Here is a 12,500-nt window from a genome sequence, read left to right on the forward strand (position 1 = left end):
CCTTCAAGGCAGCTGGCTTCACCATCAGCACCTGTATCAACTGGACATGCCTCTTCCTCATCGCCATGCTATTCCCTCTCGTAGTGGTGAGACCACACACACACACACACACACACACAAACACACACACACACACACACACACACACACACACACACACACACACACACACACACACACACACACACACACACACAGACACACACACACGGTTACACCATCATTAGCATCATCATCAAACTGGACATGCCTCTTCCTCATCATTGTGTGTGTGTGCGTGTGTGTGTGTGTTTTCACAGAAGCACACAGACTACCTGTGTTTCCTGTTCTTCCTGTGTTTCTCTCTGGCCACCGGCCTCTTCGTGCACTTCAACGTTCCGGAGACCCGGAACCTGACTGCCCTGGAGATCGCCGAAGCGTACCGGAAGATGCACAGCAAACAAAGACCCCACCCAGAGGACAACAGCCACACACCCGCCCCAGAGGACAACAGCCACAGACCTGCCACAGAACAGGACAACAATCACATACCTGTTTCAGAGGACAACAACACGCCAGCATCAGTGGACAAACATATTCATGTGGCGTGGATCAAAACAGAACTGGTGCACTTGGGCAAAAATCAGTTTGTCCACGCCACCAGACTCTGACGGCCTGACAGCGTGTAACTGAATTCTATACGACAGCAGAAATAGCACCGGCATACTGTATATATTATAGCCGTGATGGACAACATGGAAGAAAACAACCAGTAGCAAACCAAGAGAGGCGAGTCAACCAAGCTGTTTGTGAAATGTTAATTGCTATGCTCTTGGTCAGACCAAGTCTTGAAGAGATTTGAAAGTCAATGATGATCAGGCTACTCCTGTACAGCATCAACACAAGAGTTTACTTACTTACTTACTTACTTGCTTACTTATCCTCTTCGTCCCGGCTGGGACATAAGGCTGCAATCATACATTGCCACTGAACCCTGTCTCATGCTTTGGCCTGCGATTCATCTCAAGACAGCCCCATCCCCTTTAGCTCTGTCATCACAGTCCTTTGCCCCTCTTTCTATTCCCGACCGGGGTCCATATCAAGGCGACTTTTGGTGTTCTTTCATTAGGCATTCTGAATACATGGCCTAGCCATCTTAGTCTTTGTTTTTAAATTTCAAGAGACATAAAGTATGTGAGCTGCCTCTTCTCTTGTAAAGTTCCTCATTTGAGATCTTGTTTGGCCAAAAGATGTTGCGGAGACAGTTGTTATGGAAGACATCGAAATGTTGCATGTCTTGTTTTGTTACTCTCCAGCACTCAGAGCCATACAGCAGGACAGCCTTGACAAGAGTATAGTTTAATGAGTTTAACTTATTCTATTGGAAGTTACGTTTTTAGAGTGAAAGGTATACAACACTCATTGACCACATTTGCATTATTGGGTGTGTTTTAAGTTCATTTTAAAAGCAGGACTACGTTTTAAAGAAAACACTTACCTCATGTGAATTTTAGATTCAAAGTATCAAACTTAACACTTAGTGTTATTGCTTACTGTATGTATGTTTTATCTGTCTTATTTTATTGTAATTAAAGGACATTTTGCTCTAGCCTGTGTGCATGTGCGTGTGTTTGTGCGTGTGCGTGTGTGTGTGCGTGCACGTGCATGTGTGTGTGTGTGTGTGTTGGCCTTGAAGGACCATAAAGTCTTAAAGCTGAAGTGTAGCTAGATGTATGATTGTTATAATGTGTGCGATGTGCAACATTTTTTCAATAATAATAAAAAAAAGTTGAAGCCAGAGTGCAAGGGTGTAAAACTAGGTGGTATTTGGGTGTGCAATGTAGGTGTAATGTGTGCAGTGTACACATTGTTTGATTTAGCATATGAGAGAGATGGCATTGCAGACAACTTTTAAATTATTATTATATATATTTTTTTACAAACTTCAAAAAAGTGTCTGTAAAAGTTTTGTTAACAAATTGCAGGGTACTATTACGTCCCACAGAGGGCGATGTTGTGTCGCGAATCTCGACTTTGGAGTTGTGGCGTTCATTGCACCTTGAGCCGCTGCTGCTCGCTCGCCAATGAATTTTGAAATGAGCGCTTGCTTTGAAAAACGTGGCTCTCTTTGAAGTGCAATATTTCCCCTCAGCAATGCCATGGACATTCCATAGAAACATCAAATGTTTTCTATTAGTTTTGTACTTCCACATATTCATGGCTGTGCTGTGTTGTAGGCCTACTGTGACTGGGATTTGCCTACTGCTCAATCAAATAGGCCTACTGATCGAACACACTATCATAATCGTCGTCTTCGTGTCATCGCAATTATCATGAACTATTATATTTCTTATTTCTTAGATTTCTTCTTAGATTTCTTACTTATCATCATCATCAATATACCTGACAAATAGGCCTAGCCTATATTATATTGAGAGCATGATTGACGCAATGACGCCTTGTCATAACGGGGAATCTTCACATCTCATTGAACCTCTCCCCTCCTCACACTCAGCTCAGCTGTAGGCTAGTTGACAACAAGACCACTACGAGACCACAGCGCGAGGTTCGCCTAGTAACCGGAGCCCCGTCTGCTTTGCATACTCCGCCCCTCTCGCCTCTCGAGCACGCTGCTTTCCTCCTCCTTGAGTAAAATCGCTCATTCACACACAGACCAACACAATCGCGCCAGCTGTGCCGCCTGTCGCCTGACCTGTGCCAGACGCACCCTGGGCAGCCGAGAGGAGAAACAGACAAACAAATCTAGACAACGTTCGTCGACATCACCTTCGCCTTTCATGGTGGTGCGTGCTGAATTCGTGTGATCATTGCAGGATCCTTTTCACGGCTATCTCCACGAGCCAGTGTAACGGGAAACACGCCTTCTTCACGGCTACAAAGTCCCTCTGCCCACGAGTGAGCCACACCGAGGAACCCCTGGCTCTTCCACGGGAGGCATGTACCAGGGTTCATCAGGGCAGGATTGAACTCCTACTTTCCCCCAAAGAGGTAAGCATCGACTATGAAAATAACCCACCATTTGATTACCATCGTTTCCTGCAAACCCTTGTCGTTTTGGAAACTTGTTGACATAGGCAGACGATTTTTGAAGCCCTCCGAACCTTGCTCTTTCATGTCGTGCAGAAGAGTCATATCCTGTGTGAATGGAGTATTATGAGCCGCCTTGAAAATAAGTCCTCGGGGCTGGTGAATATTTTAATGAATGGTAGTTCCTTGTGTAATATATGGAGGATAATCCACGTATGGATAATCCAGTAAACCACAGGGATGACTGTGACTGTGGGATTCTCTTCAGTACTCAACATTACAGGTGTATTTAATATAGGTCTAATTACACCTGTATATCATTCCACTGTGGTGCTGTGGTCATAATGAATTGCAGTAACGAGCCATGGTGCGTTGGCTTTGCCGAGGAGGTTAGGCAACCCCCATGAAAAGACAGACAAAAAGGCAGCCAGCAAATCCCCAGTGATGAGGAGCCAAGAGGGACGTCCAAGAGAGCTTACTAGGCTATGCGCAACAATTAGGCTACTAGTCTATATGAACTATGCGCGCTGGATGAACAATCCAACAATGTCCTCCACAGCTGTGGCCATTTAAAACGGATTACAGGTCAGAACGAGGCGCGATAAATCTACCTTGCTGATGTGTCCATAATGTGTTTAGGTCGGCACCGGAGTACATTTTAGCCCGGATAAGCATTAGTGGAAACACAATTAAAGTGTCCCGGAGGGACAACGACAGCCGGCGGTGACCGAGCGCCTTGTATCGCTTACATGGAAATTAGCGTTGATTGGATTTGAATGCACACAGCCATAATATGAGTGGCCAGATGGTAACCGGTGACATTGAGACTTGGCGTTGACGTGGGGCCCCGGAGTCATTTTTTGTCATCCACGCTCAGTAGGCTAAACAATACGTCTCACTCAGCCAAATGTGTGTTTTGCAAAGAGTGCAGGGGAGCCTATATGTCGACTTTTAGAGGTATTTTCTTCATTCCCAGCCCCGCAACGTTTTACTGCACTTTCATAAACAACACACCTGGTAATGATTAGACACCCTGCGTTCCGGGCGGCTAGACGTCACTGTGTGTGTGTGTGTGTGTGTGTGTGTGTGTGTGTGTGTGTGTGTGTGTGCGTGTGCGTGTGTGTGTGTGTGTGTGTGTTTAAATGACATCATTTTTGTGCAGTGCCAGTGCCCACTTTTTTCCAGACTCACCATGGCATTGATGTTTGTGAGCGTGACGGATGCAGATGTTATCAGGGACATCTTGGGGTGTGTGCGATCGGGAGTCTGCCTGTTGCGCAGCACAGCCTTCAACTCTTTCATCTCGCAGCTTCACACATGGGGAGATCTGACTCTCCTCTCCTCTCCTCTCCTCTCCTCTCCTCTCCTCTCCTCTCCTCTCATTTCATCCCATCTTATCTCATCTCATCACCCCTTGCTCGCCTGGGCCAAACATGTCTCATCCGAGTTGGAGTCACTATATGGACTTTTCTTGGTTGCGCGCAATAAGGCAACCCTGAACTTCACCACAAACCAAGACCACTTCTGTGCAGTCCTGTTGCTGAGTCGGTTGTTTGAAGCAGCACAGCTGTGGAGTGTGATGATGAATGACTGAAGCTACACAGTGAACGTCGCCTTAAACGAACCCCCCTCCTCATCTCTCTCTCCCTTTCTCTCGCTCTCTCCCCGCAGGATTCAATGAAAATGTCAGTCGGCGTACATGAGAACCGCAAATCGCGGGCAAGCACGGGCTCCATGAACTTCTACCTGTTCCACAAGTCCTCGTACGCCGACAGCGTCCTCTCGCACTTGAACGCGCTCCGGCAGCAGCAGCTCTTCACGGATGTCCTTCTCCACGCGGGCAACCGGGCATTCCCATGCCACCGCGCCGTGTTGGCCGCCTGCAGCCGGTACTTCGAGGCCATGTTCAGCGGAGGGCTGAGGGAGAGCCAAGCCAGCGAAGTGGACTTCCGAGACTCCATTCATCCTGAGGTTAGTACCAGGTTTTCGGATTCTTAGAAACCATGCTCTCAAAACAAAAAAAACAATATTAATATTGATTTTTATTGCTATTGATGGTAACATTGTGATTAAATGTGTTAAGCGTGGTACTCAAAATAAGGGCTGTGGTTTTTGTTTGTAATTGATCACTATATGATGGCTTAAGCTCAAAAAGCATGGCTCTGCTATATAGCAGCCTGGCAAAGAATGTAGTCAAATCATGCTATCAAATTGTGCTTTATTGCAAAAGCACACTATCGCCAAAGCAGAAGTCACAGAATGTAGGTCAATGAGGCAATGAATAAATGAGTGTGTGATCATTGTAATCTCTTGCTCTCTCTGTTGCATCATCACTTTTCCTCTCCTTGTTCTGTCTCCTCCCCTCTCCCCATCTCCCCTCTCATCACTCCACTAACTCTCTCTCTCTCTCTCTCTCTCTCTCTCTCTCTCCCTCTCTCTCTCTCAACACTCCACATTTCCTCTCCTCTCCTCTCTCTATATCTGTCTCAGTCTCTCTCTCTCTCTCTCTCTCTCTCTCTCTATCTCTCTTTTCTTGTGTATGAGATGGAGATACTCCGTGGCGCTGTCATTCTACTCTACCCCCCCAACCCCCCCCCCCTTCAGTTGCTGGAGCTGACTCTGGGCTGCTCTCTTCCCTCCCCGCAGGTGCTAGAGTTGTTGCTAGACTACGCCTACTCGTCGCGCGTGGTCATCAACGAGGAGAACGCGGAGTCCCTGCTGGAGGCGGGCGACATGCTGGAGTTCCAGGACATTCGGGACGCCTGCGCCGAGTTCCTGGAGAAGAACCTGCACCCCTCCAACTGCCTGGGCATGCTGCTGCTCTCGGACGCCCACCAGTGCACCCAGCTCCAGCAGCTCTCATGGACCATGTGCCTCAGCAACTTCCCTGCCATCAGGTGAGCTAGGCTAGCTGTCCATCCTCCTCAACCTCTTAGCGCAGTGCCTATGTTATAACCTTACCGTCACCAAAATTGTAATGGCTATGTCTTAATCTCTTAAGACGCGGCTTTATCAATTTGTTGTTACCAGTATGGTAATGACCAAGTCGTGGTGCATTACTAAAGGGCCTGTGTTGTGTCATAGTATTGTAGTGATATGGTAGGTACATTTCAATGACTATTACAGGTACTGGAGGTACGGTGCGCATTAAGGGGTTAATCTGTTACTTCAGGTTCACTTCATAGTCATCGCAATGTTGTTATGATGTAGTTGAGCATTTTCATGCAAATAGTGAATAGGCCCGCTTGCGACCCCATCTGCACTAAGAGGCTACAGCAGGCCTTTTCAATTGATGGTCACGAGAGTAGGAGTATGCACCTCCCACCTCTCTGAGGCCAGGTGCAGGACAAAGGTGCATCTGATGGTGGAAAAAGTATAAGTCCACTGTAGCTCCGCTTTGAAATGTATTTAGGTCATACAACCAGGGCTTGACATTACCTTTGCGCTTGCTGGCCACTGTGGCTAGTGGTTTTCCAGAGTCACTAGCCATCCAGCTATTCTACTAGCCACAAATTAGATTTTTGTTTGTTTGTTTGTTTATTATGACGCTGTACATCTAAACTTAGAAGATGAGTGCATAGCTTTATACATGGAAATAAATCAAACAAATAACTTAGAAACTGAGTAGCTGAGCCTTTTCTTATACTTAAATACAAACAATTGATACACAAGGGGAGAAGTGCTGAATAGGCTATTCTCGTATGACATGCCATAGAATAAGCTAAACCTGCCAAATTGGCTAGTGACACTGATATTGTTACCAGCCAAAGCCAAGTTTTACCAGCATTTGGTCGGTTGGCTAGTGCCAGTGTCAAGCCCTGCATACAAGGTTTCGACCCAACAGGGTCTTCATCAGGCATGTGCTACAGCGTGCGGACTTCTACTTTTTCCACTATTCGATTGATGGCCCGTTGGCCGTGTGTGAGCAGGTGTAAAGGAGGCAAACTAGCAGAGTGTGGCGTGGAACGTTAGTAAACCTCCCTCCTGAAGTCTCATACAGTATTGGTAGCGATGAGCTATCGGACTGGTCCTTTAGCTCAACAGTATCGTGCTGTGCCTCCCACGCAAGATCTGAAGCGTTGACTAGGAGGTGGCGGGTTCGAGGAACACCTCAGTTACACTGGTGCCGTAACGCATTCCCATATACCCAATACTGTTCCCACATTATGTTCCCCATTGGAGCTTCGTATGGAGGTTGTTGATTGCTACCATCCTTTATGATTATTAAGGTGTCCCTAATCATCTTCTTCTTCTTCTTCTTCTTCTTCTTCTTCTTCTTCTTCTTCTTCTTCTTCTTCTTCTTCTTCTTCTTCTTCTTCTTCTTCTTCTTCTTCTTCTTCTTCTCCTTGCGCACCAGCAAGATTTCCCTCATCTGCCCAAGGATATACTCCTTCTTCTTCAGAATAACAGTGATAACACAGATAAGACAAGTGTCTTTGGTAAAATATCTTCTTGTTGTTATCTTCATGCTCCTCAGCAAGAGCGAGGACTTCCTGCAGCTGCCCAAGGACATGCTGGTGACACTGCTGTCGCACGAGGAGCTGGAGACGGAGGACGAGCGGCTGGTGTACGAGGCGGCGCTGCACTGGGTCAACTACGACCTGGAGCGCCGCCACGCCCACCTGCCCGAGCTGCTGCGCACCGTGCGCCTCGCTCTGCTGCCCGCCATCTTCCTCATGGAGAACGTGTCCACGGAGGAGCTCATCAACGCACAGGTGAGGGTCTTTATTATCAGGTGGGGGTCTTCATTATTAGGTGAGGGTCTTTATTATCAGGTGGGGGTCTTTATTATCAGGTGGGAGTCTTTGTTATCAGGTGAGGGTCTTTATTATCAGGGGGGTATACTAAGTACATGGTTAAGTGATAAACCAGGCTTAGTTGTCCTACAGGAAGTGGTAAACTTGCTAGTACCGTAGATATACCTGCAGGTATCATTTAGGGTTTAGTAAAAAATGAGGACCCCAGGCTCTTCTAGAGAGCAATAGTAAGGAGCTGGTTAAATTTAAATCTCATAATAATGATAATAATAATGATATTAATGATAATAATAAAGGCTTTCAACAAAGTCAATTAAAACAATAAAGGCTTGTTATTCTATTCTTTTCTTTTCTATTCTATTCTATTCTATTCTAACTCTTTAGGCCAAGAGTAAAGAGCTGGTGGACGAGGCCATCCGCTGCAAGCTGCGCATCCTGCAGAACGACGGGGTGGTGAACAGCCCCTGTGCTCGGCCACGCAAGACCAGCCACGCCCTCTTCCTGCTGGGCGGGCCCACCTTCATGTGCGACAAGCTCTACCTGGTGGACCAGAAGGCCAAGGAGATCATCCCCAAGGCCGACATCCCCAGCCCGCGCAAGGAGTTCAGCGCCTGCGCCATCGGGTGTAAGGTCTACGTCACCGGTGGCCGTGGCTCAGAGAACGGGGTCTCCAAAGACGTCTGGGTGAGTTTTGGTTTGTGCTTGTTTGTTTGTATCATTTTGTTGGTTGTCGTTGACAAGACATCAGGGGCCTACACTACAAAGCTGGTGCAGGATAAGTTCAGGTTAAGTTAAGATGTAAATCATCTAATAGAAGAGCCTGGAGTCCTCATTTCCTTAAGAAAAGCTCTTCTATTGGGTGATTTACCTCTTAACTTAACCTTAACTTATCCTGAACCAGCTCTGTGGTATAGGCCCCAGCACAGTTGAAATGTTTCTATGCCATTTGTCCAAGGACGCTTAGGAGAGTTTGAATAGTTTTATTAATTAGTGTGTTTATTTCTGCCTTGGCAACATTTTACACATTTGTCCCCATCACAAATCTGCTTGACTCCTGAACATTACATTACATAGTTTAATTAGTTAGATTGTTTATTTTCAAGGACCTCTGCTTTTTGTTTGTTTGTTGGTCGGTTCAAAATAATTTTCTGACACACACTCTGTGCTGTATATTTTATATATATATATTTTTTTTTTTTGTGTGTGCAAATCTCATCCCTCTTGGCTCAGTCGGGTTTTTTTTCACTTCAGTTTGTTTCCCATTGTAAAGGATTTTTCCACAGATGCACCCGAAACACATGGCACACAATCATACCTCTATCACTGTAGTGCAGTAGATGGCTCGTCGCAATGACGCATCATTACATTGTCCTTACTGTAGCAGAGGCCTTTTAAAGGGGTATGCCACTATTTTGGGGCTTAATACAGTTAAAATCGTTGGCCAGGGTTTATATAGGTGGTAAAGTGTCTTATTTTTCATGCAAGACAACGCTTCACATGAAAAATAAGACACTTTACCACCTTTATAAACCCCAGCCAACGATTTTAACTGTATTAAGCCCCAAAATAGTGGCATACCCCTTTAAACAAAGTGACAAAAATCACATGCATATTCACACATCACATTTATTTACCTACATGTATTGACATATTGTATGAGTGAGTCTGAGTACGCATGGATACATTACGTTATATAGTTGTTAGTGGAAATGTCTGACAAATCTTTTTACACATTGGGGCTGTGTGCAATGAGCTGTGTGCCGTATCATGTGTGGTAGGTATGTTGCCATTGTCTGTCTTCTGTCTTTCTAGCTTTTCTTACCTTTTGCCCAAAGCAATTCCGTTAAGTGCTAGTGGTACTTCATTGACGTAGAACACAAGTAAAAAAAATGTAAGACATATCGTATTGAATTATATATAATAAACTGACATCTTCTTACAAACCCTATATAGGTGTTGTATGGCACACTGCAAGGACCATGGTCTAAGGCACTCGGTATGTGTATCTTAATTGCCTCCTTCTCCTTGTCGTCTCCCCGAAAGGTCTACGACACGCTGCACGAGGAGTGGTCCAAGGCACCGCCGATGCTGATCGCCCGTTTCGGCCACGGCTCGGCCGAGTTGCGGCACTGCCTGTACGTGGTGGGCGGGCACACGGCGGCCACGGGCTGCCTGCCCGCCTCGCCCTCCGTCTCCCTGAAGCAGGTGGAGCAGTTTGACCCGGCCGCCAACCGCTGGAGCATGGTGGCCCCGCTGCGCGAGGGCGTCAGCAACGCCGCCGTGGTCAGCGTCAAGCTCAAGCTCTTTGCCTTTGGCGGCACCAGCGTCACGCACGACAAGCTGCCCAAGGTACGCACAGGGGCTCATTTCTCAAAAGAGAAGTTGTTAGCACGACAAGCTGCCCAAGGTACGCACAGGGGCTCATTTCTCAAAAGAGAAGTTGTTAGCACGACAAGCTACCCAAGGTACGCACAGGGGTCAAGCTCTTAGCCTTCACGGCACTAGCGTCATGCACGACAAGCTACCCAAGGTACGCACAGGGTACCACTTCCATTTCTCAAAAGAGACGTTGTTAGCCTGTTAGCAACTTCGGTGCATTGAAAACAACAACAAAGTAGCTAATGTAGTAAGCAACTTTGGTTTTGAGAAATGCACCCCAGAGTTGTATGAAGTAGAAGTAGAAGTACTCAGATACAGATATACAGTAATTACAACACTAGTAGTATGATATTACATGGTTTTAACTTTGTTACTACTGCTTGTGCTGCAATTACATCTGTAAGAGTACTTCAACTTCTACTTTACAAGATAATAAAGTCCAATTGGAGTGCTACTTGGAATTAGTTCACTCAACTTTTCATTCACATTCAATGACTTTTTGACTCCTGCCTGCCGGCCTGCTTGGCGTTCTCTGCCTATCTCTGTTATGTCTTTGACTTTCTGTATTTCTATTTCTCTCCAACAACACCCATTTCCTTTCCTCTCTTATGGTATTTTCTTCCCCTTTCTCTCTACCCAAGGTGCAGTGTTACGACCCGGCGGAGAACCGCTGGACGGTGCCGGCCTCGTGCCCTCAGCCCTGGCGCTACACCGCCGCCGCCGTGCTGGGCAACCAGATCTTCGTCATGGGCGGCGACACCGAATTCTCCGCCTGCTCCGCCTACAAGTTCAGCTCGGAGAACCACCAGTGGACCAAGGTGTGTGTCGTGTGTGTCATGTGTGTGTGTGTGTGTGTGTGTGTGTGTGTGTGTGTGTGTGTGTGTGTGTGTGTGTGTGTGTATGTGTGTTGTGTCTCTGTTTGTGCGTGTGTGTATGTGTATGTGCGTGCGTGTGTGTGTGTTGTGTTGTGTCTGTTTTTGTGCGTGTGTGTGAGCACTTTTTTCAACACTTGGCGCCTTCTTGGCAGCATCCATCCAGAGCTGGTGTGTGAATGTGAGAATATGCATGTGTGTATTTGAAAGAACTTTAAGTATACGCAGTTGTGATATTGTGCTATATTATATTACATTATATTCAGGGCTCTAAATTAACACACGCCAACCCGCCAAACACGGGTGAAAATTAATTTTGGCCGGTGGAAAAAAATACCTACCCGCCCATTTGGCTAGTAGCGCCTGAGTAGCCTACAGTAAATTGTGAACGGTAAACGGCTGCTTGTATGACAACGATACGGCGAGATTTCCTACATTACCCATAAACACTCCCGTCATGACCCCACCCCACCGTGGGCGTTCCGAAGCAGCAGCCACTCCGTGCTGCTGTTGCGCGCGCCAGGACCGAAAGCATTTCAGAGCTCCTGTGCGCTCACACTATTTTGACAGGCAACTCTCCCCTGCTCCTGTCGCTTTCGCTCCACCACTTTTAACGTCACTATTAGGCCTACTGTTACTATTAGCATTCGCCGACACCGACACACCTTGCTCTAACAGGCTGACTTTTTAAGCTGCGAGGACCTGACCGAAGAGTTTCAATAACAGGAGTGTTGTGGAACGAAATAGCGACAAGGGCAGAGGAGGAGAACGGGCTGTCAGAGTAGTGTGAGCGTAGCTGTCAGTTGTCTTCTGAAATGTTTTAAGTCCTGGCGCAACTAAGTTGGAAAGCCCACGCCATCGGAAAGAAGGGCAGACCTTATGCCCGTGCGAGTAGTACGTGCGCTACGTACGCTATGGAAGTAACAAAGGAAGCGAACATTTCCGTGATATTATTTGCTTTTAGTTAAACATAGCGTAGGCTTCTTGTTATTTTGTTGCGCATGGTAGAGAAGAGCTCCTGGAGGAAATAATGGTGCCTATAGCATCATACTGTAGGCCACATAAACACACAATAGGCACACACGACATCATATCCATTATTGCACAACGTGTGTGTGTGTGTGTGTGTGTGTGTGTGTGTGTGTGTGTGTGTGTGTGTGTGTGTGTGTGTGTGTGTGTGTGTGTGTGTGTGTGTGTGTGTGTGTGTGTGTGTGTGTGTTGACCTCTCCTCTCCTCCTCTTCTTTTCCTCTCATCTCTTCTCCCTCCTTGGAGTGTGAGGTTTTGTAGTGTTTGGCTGTGTGCTTGGTTTAAAGGTCTGTTGTGTGTGTGGCTGGTGATTCATTGTTTTCAGAGGTAAAAATAAAGCAGAAGTTAGAAAAGTATATATAATATGCTTATTATAGACCTAGTATGTAGGCCTATACAGTAGTGTTTATGTGTTGTGGAAATTTGAATAAAATAACC

The 12,500-nt window shown here is 46.5% G+C and overlaps 2 protein-coding genes across 2 annotated transcripts in view; both read left to right on the plus strand.

The window, feature by feature from the left end:
• LOC134458872 (solute carrier family 2, facilitated glucose transporter member 11-like) overlaps window positions 1–692 on the plus strand; it is an 18,131-nt gene extending 17,439 nt beyond the window's left edge. The window contains exons 12-13 of the mRNA XM_063211268.1: window positions 1–86; window positions 300–692. The exon at window positions 1–86 is cut by the window's left edge and continues 42 nt beyond it. Of these exons, the coding sequence (XP_063067338.1) occupies window positions 1–86; window positions 300–650 (437 nt within the window). The 3' untranslated portion in view covers window positions 651–692. The remainder of the gene's footprint in view (window positions 87–299) is intronic.
• Window positions 693–2,702: 2,010 nt separating this feature from the next.
• Window positions 2,703–12,500, plus strand: part of enc1 (ectodermal-neural cortex 1) — a 25,144-nt gene continuing 15,346 nt past the window's right edge. The window contains exons 1-7 of the mRNA XM_063211269.1: window positions 2,703–2,988; window positions 4,699–4,998; window positions 5,674–5,924; window positions 7,505–7,742; window positions 8,169–8,468; window positions 9,828–10,133; window positions 10,805–10,981. Of these exons, the coding sequence (XP_063067339.1) occupies window positions 4,705–4,998; window positions 5,674–5,924; window positions 7,505–7,742; window positions 8,169–8,468; window positions 9,828–10,133; window positions 10,805–10,981 (1,566 nt within the window). The 5' untranslated portion in view covers window positions 2,703–2,988; window positions 4,699–4,704. The remainder of the gene's footprint in view (window positions 2,989–4,698; window positions 4,999–5,673; window positions 5,925–7,504; window positions 7,743–8,168; window positions 8,469–9,827; window positions 10,134–10,804; window positions 10,982–12,500) is intronic.

This window comes from Engraulis encrasicolus, chromosome 11, assembly GCF_034702125.1.
Source record: "Engraulis encrasicolus isolate BLACKSEA-1 chromosome 11, IST_EnEncr_1.0, whole genome shotgun sequence".
Lineage (NCBI taxonomy): Eukaryota > Metazoa > Chordata > Actinopteri > Clupeiformes > Engraulidae > Engraulis > Engraulis encrasicolus.